The following is a 12822-nucleotide window of genomic DNA, read 5'->3' on the forward strand; positions in this document are numbered from 1 at the left end:
GCAAAAATTTTAACTGTAAAAACAAATTTATTTTTATTCAAATTTTGTTTGCCAATTAAGTAGTCCGGGGTAGCTTTTGCACTTCATTGAAACCGCCAGCAGCCGCGGCAGCCGAGAAAACGAAACTAACGAGTCAGATGCGTGCGTGCCTATGCGTGAAAGATGGACAGCGGTGCCGTGGCCGTGAATCCGTTGACCCACGACTCGGATACGGCGTGGAACCGACTGAAGGCGACCCAGACGGTACGTGCGGTCACCCCGCTCCCGCTGGACACTCCCGTCAAAGAGGACGCGGTTCGTTTCGTGTGCATCTCGGACACGCACAGCGCGATCGAGCGGATGCGCTACCCGATACCCGACGGTGACGTGCTTCTACACGCCGGCGACTTCACGAAGAGGGGCCTTGCCGAAGAAGTGGACGCCTTCAGCCGGTTTCTGGGTGTGTTTCTGTTACGTGTACTTTACGACCTGGTGAACATTCCTTATATGTGATACACGCGTTGGGTACACACGTGATTCGAGTGTTCTTCGATATGATCGTATGATTTCGCGATACATGCAATTCGAAAGTGTTACTGTAATCCCGCTCTCGACGTACGAACTACAGAAGTATCTTGCATTAAAGGAAACCAACAAATCAAATCCGAGGGAAGTTACGCGTCATTTTAATTATGACCCAATGCATTGTAAATGTAAAGAATTAAGTCAGAGTTGAGAAAAGGACAATTTGCCACCGGCATAAATTGAACCGGCAACCTTTGAATAAATCCGCCGTAGCTCACTTGATAGAGCATCGGATGCGTTACTCGTAGGTTGCAGGATTGGTACGTCCCTGCCGGCGGTAATGTTAATTGTCCTTTGATTGCTTCTCATTTAAGTCACCACATTACTACGACTGAATGATGTCCCCTGTGCTTTTCTTGGCTTGACAGCCCGTTTGTTACCATTAGTTGTTGTTGTGTCTTACAAAGAAAAAAAAAAACAAGCCCTTAACACCAATTTTTTTGATAGATATCATGCGATCGATCATATGTGATTAGATCGGAAAGTGGACAATGCGAAATAGCTGTATACGAGATTTCCTGCGTCCGTTGGTAGCATATACGAGCTGAACCGCCTGCTTTATTCCTTTGTTCTTTTTATGACTCCCTTTTCCCTAATTTGATCAGACTTTTACATACATTAACAACATTTATGATCAATGTAGTCTCGGTAGTTCTGATTGTCATTTTCCATGCAGATTTTTAGTATGTGCAATGCCTCACAACATGCAGTGACAGATTGATAAGAAGAGACTGATAAGTTACCTTTCAACATCTGTAGTACCCTTGTGTGAATACCTTATTGTTCAATCTCCTATCAGTTGACACATGGCTGTTGTCCTTACATCACAGATAACCAGAACCTGTCAGCATGTCTTCGTTTCTTTTTAGTGCTCTTAAGGTAATTTCATAGCTTAAGTTATTTTTCATTGGTACATAGTAGCCAAACGTAATCGTTTTGTGTTGTCAAAATAATAAGCATCTTCTTATACAAAAATGTGCTTTGTCATAATGTTGTCAGTGGCGGTCATGTGTGGCATCTCAAGACCAGCTTTAATGTTGCACAAAATTAAAATGTGACACGTTGTTGGATGGAATCCTGGCCTGAAATATTCAGAAATGATAGTATATGAGGGAAAGTTTTGTTTTTAATGGTAACATTTGCCAAAAATGTAACTACATGCCCAGGTTTCAGAAAGCAGTTTTAGAACTGGTATAATTGACGAACTCTGGTGACTGACTGGGAGGAAGGTGGTGCTAACAGACCCGCGGTTTGGGAATCACAGGTTTTTCATTGAAGAGATACAAGAGGCTGTACAACTAAAACACTTTATTAATTTTTGCCATCATCGTCTTCTGTTCAAGCAATTGACATATTGGAAAATAGTTACTGCAAATGCCTGAGCATCCTTGTTTTCCACGGGCTGGCATGCAAACCATTTTTTCGAATCAACCATACTGGTCAGGGCTCTTTCTTTTTCGGTTCTCTGCCTTAGTCTCTGTATGCTATGGAGGTTACACTCAGACCTCATTATTACAAAATCAAACCCCTCCGAAAATAATTTACTTTATCGAAAAATTTGTTATATATGTATATTCGTAACACTGTACCTATGATTGACAAAGCTGTTCTTCACTTACTTTGTTATAACCGATGATTCGTTATATTCGTGTTTGCTCTGTTGAGATCTTGGTCTATTACTAAACGTGACATTCGTACATAACTTTTGAAAAGTTTATTTAGTGGCGCTTACGCCTCTTCGCTGGAATGTGGAAGAGAGAATGCGCTTGGGGCAAGAAAATTAATCTACGAATGAGAGTTCTCACGTGGATAATGTTTTTGCAGGAAAACAGTGGAAAGGTAAACCCATCCACGATAGAAATTAGTAAGAGGCCGTTAGGAGATTGGTGGCAGAAATGTGCAGAGAAATGGCAAAGTAAGTGCAGTGAGGAAAATAAAGTTAGTGTGCTCTCTGGAGCATAGAGGGTTGTGCTGTAATTTTATAGTCCGTTTTTTTTCCTTCTGTAGTGGATCACTTAGCAAGTCATTCAGCGTACTTAAAAAAAAAAGTTATTTTTGTTTTTCTAGCTTGGTGGCACGCAGGCCACCACCCCATCAGCATTCATTAGTTCATGCATCCAATCCTATTAAAGTATTATATGTCAAGGCGTGAATCATTGAGAAGCCACCAAAGAAAGCTTGCTGCCGAAACAAGCAATTTCTCAAGGCAATTTTTTTAAACACTTGCTCTAGCAGTGGCTTCTTGTCTGCTCTAGCTTTCATCTTCACCCAATTTTTTTGTCCTGTGTGAAGGCGTGAAACAAACTGTTCTCTCCATGACTTTTTGCAGCCACCCTTCCTCACAGGCACAAGTTCGTCATAGCGGGAAATCACGAGCTGTCCTTCGACCCGGCCACGACTGGCTATTCACAGTCTCGTGCTCGAGCTGCGCTCGAGGAAGCCGTTGCAATGGTCAAACGGCGGCTACTTAACTGCTCTTACCTGGAAGATGCCGAGGCGACTGCGTGCGGCGTTAAGGTCTACGGATCTCCTTGGTGCGTACTGCGTTCGCTTTGTCGTCCGTGACAAAATGAATGGTGTGGAGGATCAGTAGTTGATTTCTACTACTGTTAGTTTCCTTGGGAAGGCAGGCTTATAAATCCACTTTTCATCAATGCATGCGTAGCGTGCTTGTGCCATAATCTACCTAAACACACTATCAGATATCGCACTTCAAATTTATGCTGATAAATCGAGGCTTCACTCACACAATCGCTACCCCTCTGCTCTATAAAAAAACGCATCTGAAATTTCTTTGCTACTTTGTTTTTGCTCTTTTCCTAAATCTGAATATCCGCGAAGCGTGTTGTGCAATCACATGATGTCACATGTGTACTATCCTTCTTTCTTACACTAAGAGTGCATTGCCACAGGGTTCCGCAAGGCCAATGCAGCTCTCTCTGCATATTAGGGGTAATTCATAAACAACATCAACGGCAGACTTTGATGTGCAAGCTGGCAGTGTGAATGAAGTCCAATTACACTATCATGTTCTACTCCTCAGGGTGAAGCTGAAGCATGTTCCAAGTTTTCTTTTTAAACAGTTGGCGAGCTTCTTTGGTCACACAAGTCTCCTTGTGTTTCAATGCCCCGCTGTAATTGCAGGCAGCCGCGGTTCCACAACTGGGCCTTCAACCTTCAGAGGGGCCAGGCTCTGCTCGAGAAGTGGAATCGCATTCCTACCGACACGGACGTGCTCATGACGCACACGCCACCCATCGGCCACGGTGACTTCTGCGTCCGTAATCGGCACGTCGGCTGTGTCGAGCTTCTGAGCGTCGTGCAGAACCGGGTGCGGCCGCGCTACCACGTGTTTGGACATATCCACGAGGGTGAGGTCGCCAGCTTCTGTGCAGGAATAAAGCTTGTTGGGTTCTCGTACTTGCCGAAATTGCGGTGTGATCACGAGGAATGCCGTAGTGAGGGCACTAAATTAATTCAGATCGTCCAGGGTCCGCAACATGCATCTCAATCAAAGCACCTACTGCAGTACTTCTGAACTGAAATGGAGCATTTTTGAAATTTTTAACATAACTGCTACAAGCAATTTCTCCTAATAATCGCATCATGTTTCTTCAAATCTAGCCACTAAAGGTAATGGTAGCTCTTATTAAGCATTTGAAGCCTTTCTTTGATAAATTTCATCAGAGCGATCGATGCTTTCAACAGAAATTTCGTCGGAGAAATGCTCGAGACAGCACATCTGCTTGCCACTGGATGGTGACGTTGACATGCACTTCCATGGTCCGTATACCTTTGCTCACAGATGTATATAATAGCTTACACTCAAACCTTATTATAGTTACAGAAAATAGGTTCATTGTATCTGAAAATTCATTATAAAGGTATATTCTTAGAATTGTGCCTTTTGCAAGAGTATTCTTAATTTGCTTCATTGTAACCAATATTTCGTTATATCTGGCTTTTTAGTAGCCAGATTTGAGTGTATTTAGTATCGTAGAAAATACAGAGAATGAGGCATGGCATGACATAGTAAAGAATACTATTCTGTGTAAAAAATTAATAAAAAAAGCAAAAAGGCAACTTTGAAACATAATGAGCAATTTGATAAAGTACTATATGTCATAATGCTTAGTTTAACAGGGCATTTTTGTATCAGCTTGAAGTTTCTCTCCTCTTGACCTCAGGTCACGGCACGACAACCGACGGCGAGACCGTGTTTGTGAATGCGGCCATCTGCGATGTGCGCTACCGGCCGGTCAATGAACCGATCATCTTTGACGTCCCACTCCCAGCAGGTGCCTCAAAAGATCACTGACTGAACCGGTGGACACTTCAAAGACGTTTTGCAAGAAAATGTGTCCGCCGGTCACATCATGTGCCATTCGACAGTGCTTCGCTGTTATTCCTGAAGCACAGATTCTCATATTTTTTATGCCGACTGGTATCGCAGGGAGACAGCACAAATAGAAGTGGGCATAGAGAGAAGGCATAGGATGGATGCTGTGTCTTCATCAGTATGTCCGATTCTCTGAGTGCTGTGTTCCCCAATGAGTCTATTGGATATAGGCCAATACATCACGTTACTTCAGTTTACTAGTATATTTTAAGGTATATACTCCTATGTGTGATATCTTCGAGCTTTTATTGACTTTTTTACAGCCATTTTAGAGTCATATCTTTCTTCTTTGGGGTATGGGGGGACGGGGGACGGCTAGTGCGCTTGTTGAAAGTTAATGCATGCTCACACAGCGAAGCGGTGCTTTGAATGTTTTCCGTTGTGTACTTGCATGCATATCTTGAATGCAAAGGTTTGGTCACCCACCAAAGGGGCATTATTTTTTGCGTATCTTTCATGGTTGTTGAATCTGTGTTGAATGTGGTTGACAGCTCTCCAGAACATCTCAAAATAGTAGGGCCTGTTATGTGAATTATTCGTGTAATTTTATAATATAAAGGGGCCCTGCAATATAAAGGGGCATATAAAGGGGCCCTGCAACACTTTCTGGACATTGTCAGAAATCGCTGCCGATTTCTCGTCGTGGCTCTCATGGCAATGTGATCCAAATAGTATTGCGCTGAAAGCTGGAGCAGTTTACAGTTTTGTATCAAAGACGGCCAGATATCGCTTCCTCTTCTATAGCAGAACTATGTATTAGGGTGGAGTAGGCAGGTATGACAGGTATTGGTTGATTGTATGAATGACTGGTTGCTTTTATTGGTTGGTTTTACCAACATCGTTCCACTGTTGAAGTCATGTACTGTATTGTGTTCCTACCATTGCGACCCACGTTACATGGCTTTTTATGTGCCTGCTTAAAAACAAATGACCAGAACAACTTGCAAAGGCTTGAACAAATGAAAGTATTTGTGTTTATTCACTTGGTACAAAAGAATCGCTGCATATCTTGGCTTTAAATTGAAGTTCCTTAGCAACAACAGGCTGACTGCAGTTAAGGTTTCGTCACCACATAATCTAGGTGTTCTGGTGAACACTATATGCCTAAACACGGTAGAAATTATCTCTCCAGCAACAAAAATTTTCTGATCGTATGCTAGTTTAGGGCACCTGTTTGTTCAAGTCTTTCTGGTGCACTGTAGGACAAGCCATGTGCAATGTATCGCCATAAATATTTTTTTGGTAGTGTCAAGATCCTTTGCAAATTGAAAGTTATACATCTCGTGATAGAACACTGACCTTAGTTTTGTATTTAAAAATGCCCTACCAGTGTTTGCTAGCTAGCCTAAAGTAACATGCCACTAAGAAGGAATGCCTATTTTTGTATCATAGTTACACTCAAAGTACTAACAGGCGTTACACTGTTTTAATAGCTTTTCTTGCATATCGAAAAGGACTCTTTGTTATTGAACTTGTACTTTTAACATGTCTACGTCAGTTTTATTGTACGTTAGTATACGATGCCATTACATGTTTTTGCTTTCAAGATCTTGGATCTTTGAAAAGTAGGGTTTTGCGGATATCATATATTCTTAGAGTGACATCATTGACTTTGTTAGTCTTTTTTTTTCTTTTTCACTTGACGGCTGTCGAATTGGTTTCCTTGAAAATATCTTTCTTGAAATGCAACGCATTGATAGGCGTGATAAGCTGGTCGCAGTCGGCATTTTTGCCCTTATCGGCGCACGGAGGTGTTGCTGCAGGAAGCTCTGTTGTAGCAGGAAAGAGAGATAGCAGGAGCTGCTAGAAGACTACGATGAAAAACCGAGAAAGGGCGTGATGTGATTGACGCACCTGAAATTAGGCAGTTGCTTCTTGTCAATGAACCACATTATACTGCGTACAAACGAAATGTTTTTACGTGCACTGATGACAGTACGGTTCCCTCATAACAAAGCCAAACTGCATTTGCACAACCCTATCATCAAGTGAGTGCATACCAATTTATTTCTTGCTTTTACTCGCTTCCCAGAGCAAACTACTATTATTCTTTGAGCATGATTCCTTGTTGGTGCAAACATGTTATTTACAGGCATGTATTTATCTGGCAAAAACCTAATAATTTCGTGTAGGCTCCACCCATTAACACCATGTATCCAAGGCAATTTCCGACAAGCACTTGCATTGCCTGATTTATGTCCTGCCTAGTGTTCTTGCTAGTTTCAGATGGTTAATTTTACCATACAGATGCACCTTTTGTGTTGGTTTTAGTACGAAGACTGAATATCCTGGTAAGTTTTTTTGGGAGATCCTGATATCACTGTTGAGCCAAATGTGATATTGCAGCTATGTACGTGCAACATTTATTTTCTAATGTGTCTAGAGCTCATGTTAGCCAGCTTCAAGTTGAATGGCTCTCGTACTGCGGCAGCCGGAGGTTCACAACAGTTTTGTTGGCGGAGCTTGTATCGAATATCTTGCACTGATTTGTCAACTGCGCTTGGCAACTATTAGTTAGTTGTCCACTTGTTCATGTGTTCGGCAGAGTTACTGTAAATAAATCGATTTTTTATCACTTCAACATGTAAGTTTACTGCACCTGTACCATATACTAGAGACATAACTACACTCAAACCTCGTTATCACAAACCCAGATATGAATTATTGGTTATAATAAATCAAATAGTAGTTTTGCTGTACGTACAGTCTTAGAAATGAATGTTTATAAAAAATTTGTAGGTACTATATAACAAAGTATTCTTGTACAGTGTTAGGAATAAATGTTTATAAAGAATTTACAGGTATAACAAAGTATTCTTGTGTCAGATCCGATTGTTATAACCAGGTTTGAGTGTAATTGGCACAAAGAACAATAGACAAAAAGAAAACAGCAGACGGGACACAGCGCCGCGAATGCGTTCTCACCTTGTCCGTTGTTTTTCTGCACTGAATAGTTACATTTCCAGTCCATACACACGAAGAAGCTTAACTTGATTCCCTAATCTGCACCATCGCTCATGTTTCATAAGATTAGGAAACGTTATTCATGGTATCTGGGTGACTGTTGTACTGTAATGAACACAAGACCATAGCTGTAAACAACTCAGGATTGCATTGCGTATATATGACTTTATTACATCTCATTTACACAGTTTATACGAAAAGCAGTTCGAACAGCACACGAGCTTTTCTCACAGATGCTTCACAGCACTCGCTCGACATTTCCTGCGTCAAACTTGCAGGCATGCCATCGCAACACACACTCGCACCAGCCACCCATCAGTGTCACAATAAAGCGCGCTCTGCAAATCCACACGCAAAGCTCATGAAACTGCTAGTTTCTCGCCACAGTTCTTCATAAAACTAGCCTTCTCCACGGTACTGAATGCGGAATGTTGCAAGTCGCTGAAGCCATCGCCTCTTCGAAATTCTCGTGGAATAGGTACCACGAAATATTTTTTTATTACATTCTTTGGCCAGTCGTAGTAATGCAGCAGAGGCCGCAGACACATCATTTTATTTTTTAACGTTAAAAAACGTTAAAAGGTGAATTGCTCTTAGATGAAATAACTGAAAAGCAATCAAGCACCCCAATTGTTAGATTGTTAATACTTTCCTACTTAACAAAAATACGACTGAGCTGCCAAGGGTCGGGCACAAGCATATGAATATAAGAAAAGCATAAGGGCAACAACTTATACTTTGTAATCACTACAAATTACAGGCCCTGTGCTTTTTTTGCTTTGAAGTGGTTGTTTGTAGAAAGCATTACATATGAACTGCACACGTTATGTTCTTGCAAAAGCCCTGGCCACCTTTGTTTCATCTAAAAACAAAGTACGGAGTGCTGTGTGCATTTCACGAATTGTAGATAGCACTGAGTACTTCCGCTTTTTGTGATGCCACTACACGCAGTCTTGGTGCTTCTCAATGTCGGCTGATTTTCCTTTGGGTCGCAGTGACCGTGATGCTTGGCTTGTGTGTTCCAGGACCAACTGTCATGCCCTTAGAAGTAAAGCACGCGGTTGAGTATCTACAATGCTAAAAACTTGCTAGCATTTGCTTCAGGTAATGCTTTAGCCTAGTGCCTTACAAGCTTAGCGACGGCGAGAACTTTTCGGCCCTCACAGAGACCAACCACCGTGCTTTTATCAACATATCTCTCACTACATAATGACATTGTAGTTGAGGCTTGTCGTGTGCGCTGTTTGTGGGGTAGTCCCTGGGTATTTCCAAAAACGATCTGCCTGCTGAACAAACAGCCGAAATACAAGCCCTTCTTTTCTTTGCGAAACGAATGCCTGGAACTCTCGACAAAACAATCAGACAGATTGAATACCATGTAAATTCAAAAAGCTGGAAGACATTTCACATGCATGTGCCTGTCAACTAAATATTGGGAGTGAGGGCCTTGTCGCGACAGCTGTGTATTTTGTCAAACAAGGTTCGACAAAATACACAACTGTGACGACAAGGCAGCAATGCAGTCGATTTGGACATCAAGCAGAACCACAAGATGGCGCTGCACTTATGCCTACCACGAAAGTGCCCTGCAATGTTTGACTAGTGACTACAGGTAGCTGCATGTTATGCCTTTGGAGAATGTCATAAGATAAACAGCCAAAAATAAATACGTTATTCTGAAATAAACAAGACCGACATGTCTTTACTTATGGAAAACTGCTAGGCGTGCACTGAGTACAATATTCTATTGCTGCTCATATCTTAACTTTATGCCGAAAATGCTGACCCGATTTCAGATTCAGGCCCATAAGAAATTTGCCTGTATTTATTGAAATCATTATATAATACTCAATTTTCAGTAAGAAATGTATGTCCTGTAGCTGTACAACTGAATACAAGCATTAATGAAAACATGTCTGTTCCATGTACAGAAAATTGGTAATCAGAACCGGTGTCATTCGCTACAGATTTTAAGAGCAGGTAATATTTGTATATGTGCTACTGCTTAAAGCCAATTATAGTCTATGTGTAGACAAACACTAATAAAGTGATTACTCCCTCGCCCGATTATATTACTACGTGAATTTAGCCTCAAGACGGTTCGCTTTGGCAGTTCGATTTCAGGAACAAGATATGCAAACTAGTGTGAACAGCAAGGATCCCAGCAGGTCTACATGCTCGTGTAAATTAGCTTAATTTAATTTTGAAATTTTCACTTTTAACTGCAATAATGCAAAACTAGAATTGCAATGAAATTAAACTGTATACCACATATTAGCATGTTTGCAGTGTCTACGAACATAAATATGTTAGTAAAGAAATAACTGTTTCACTGAAACATCTCATTTTTAACATGCACTCATAGAAGGGTTTTTTTGCAAGCTTTTTGTCAATGCTTTGAGTGAAGATGTAATACCCATAACAAACTTCAACTGGTGAACTAATTTATCAGAACTTGACAAAATAAAAACGTTCCTTGCATCACATTGTACATTTTTCCAGCACTGTTCAATTTAGAGCAGAGGCAAACTTCGTTAGAACAACAGCATTCAATATTCGTGATGAGCTTACACTTGTTAAAACAGCTGTTTTCACGGTAATTTCATACATAGCTCATTATAGCATGCGAGTTCAATTATATAGGTTCAATTTAAAGTTCAGCATACATTCATCCCAAGCAATGTTACCAGTTACAAAAATTATCACCCTCACTGTGGTATGTTATGTTGTTCACAGTATGGCAAGACATCTGCTTTCGCGCACTTTCTAGAAATATTTTGGTGCAGACATCCTATCATACAAATACATTGCATAAGTCTCATCTTTTACAAACCAACACAGTCTTTTCCATTTTCACCACGATCTAGCCTCTGAAAACCACAGCACTGCGATCCCAACAGTCGGGGAAATGTTGCAGCGATCTGGGGTATAATAAAAGCTATGCTAACGTACAAAAGCTATTTACATAAAGAAGCGTAATAATGTTCGACCCATTGAGCTGTCAAATGTTCCACATTCTGTAATGTATGGCATTCCGTACTTTATGTCTAAGTGTCTCGTAATATACAGCATACGTACATCCTGTACTTCATGTCTAGGTGTTCCGTAATGTATACTGTTCATTATGTTCAAGTGTTGAGCAATGTATGATATTCTGGGCATAATGTCTAAATGTTCTGTAATATACAGTATTCCATCCATTATGTCCTCGTGTTCCATAATATGTGGCATTGGTGCCCATCTTGAGACTGCATTTCTTTGTTTTTTCATCAGAAATTGATACACCCGCAACATTGCTTAATACCGTCATCGCCAGCAACCAATGACGATCACGAATGCCACAATGAAACCTTTGATGCCAGCGTGAATCGGGGCAAATGTGTGCACTTAAGTTTGAACGTACACATCAGCTTTTTGTTTTCTTGTAGGTCATGCCAACCTATTTTTTTAGGTCGTAAGGAAAACTACAGAACTTGAGCAACAAGCTGCATTGCATCTGACCGCTACTGCTGAAAATTGTTCGCTTCGTTTTTTAGACAGGAATGGTCACGGACATGGAAGGCTACCACTATCGACATTGATTTCATTCCCATGGGACTAGGTAGAAAAGTAATTCAAACACTCAGTCACATTCCCCTAGAAGTCGGCAGAAAACGCTCTTCTACAAGCTCCGCGGCTACCATCAGTGTAAATAACACACGAGTTGTACCTTTAGCATTGAAAATAAAATATTGGTGTTCTGTTCACATGTGCTCACTAGCCAACACAATCACTGCCTGGAATTTACCGCTCACGAATAAGTAAAAAATACAGTCTGTATTATTTCTTTATACAGTTTGCAAATGTGACAGATCCCATCAATTCAGTAATACTAGATTAGTTGTCTAATCATGATTCAGTACGGTCAAATGCTATCTAGCCTCATGCTGCGTTCATGCTGAAAGTGGGGTTCGTAATGATGACAGTGTTATAGCAATAAAACAAAACTCTGATTTCCACATCTAATAATACTTTTCACCTAAATTCTGATCTTAATTACATCTAGTGAATTATTTCAATTGCAAGGGTGGCATGTTAGGTAAGAAAGAGAAAACGAACAAGAAAGCCCACAAAAAGCTGGGTTTCTACAGACACCAGACTCTTAACCTTGGAGAAATGAGCTTACAGAGTGACACTACGGCAGGTTGTTATGTGCTCTCCAGATGCGTGAACAGCTGCCTATATTAACTGTGCGTTTCGAGGCCGGTAAAGCATATTACATGTCCAGTGCAGCGCACTATTAAATGGAACCCTGCCACGTGTAATGCTCTCTGTCCTCGCAAAATAGCTTCAATGCCATGCACAGGTACGCAGAAGGTTGGCAGCACCACCGGCTGCAAGTCGCCTAATGCAAATCATGCGCCGAGCCCCCACTTGGTAAAACATAGTGTTCATATATGCTCCGCATTCTCATGCTCCATTCAACGGACCACACTGCACAAAGACACCTAATGGCTACTTATCTTTCAGAGAGTAGCTACTCACTGTAACTTATCGACTATCAGTGAGTGGCTACTCACTGACATCCCTGAAAACTCGCTGATAGCAGATTTTTTGAGTAGCTCACTGCAACTATTCAGCTATTGGTGAGTAGCTGCTTACTGCACTGACAACTAGCTGATGGCAGTTTTCGAGTAGCTCACTGCAACTACTCATCCATCGGTGAGTAGCTGCTCACTGCATGCAATTAATCTGCTCTCAGTGAGTAGCTACTTACTGAAACTACTCCACTATCAGTGAGTGGCTACTCACTGATATCACTGGCACCTCGCTAAGAGCAGTTTTTGAGTGGCTCACTGCAACTACTCAGCCATCGGTGAGTAGCTGCTCAATGCAATTACTCAGCTTTCAGTGAG

General features: G+C 41.3%; 1 protein-coding gene across 1 annotated transcript; it reads left to right on the forward strand.

Moving 5' to 3' along the window:
- The first annotated feature begins 89 nt into the window (after positions 1–89).
- Positions 90–5199, forward strand: LOC119165317 (UPF0046 protein C25E10.12). The gene is made up of 4 exons (XM_075871508.1): positions 90–439; positions 2894–3098; positions 3709–3935; positions 4752–5199. Exons 1-4 carry the CDS (start codon positions 163–165, stop codon positions 4880–4882), a joined length of 840 nt encoding a protein of 279 aa, XP_075727623.1. The 5' UTR covers positions 90–162; the 3' UTR covers positions 4883–5199.
- Positions 5200–12822: the final 7623 nt, after the last annotated feature.

Source organism: Rhipicephalus microplus, chromosome 8 (genome assembly GCF_043290135.1).
Source record: "Rhipicephalus microplus isolate Deutch F79 chromosome 8, USDA_Rmic, whole genome shotgun sequence".
Classification (NCBI taxonomy): Eukaryota; Metazoa; Arthropoda; class Arachnida; order Ixodida; family Ixodidae; genus Rhipicephalus; species Rhipicephalus microplus.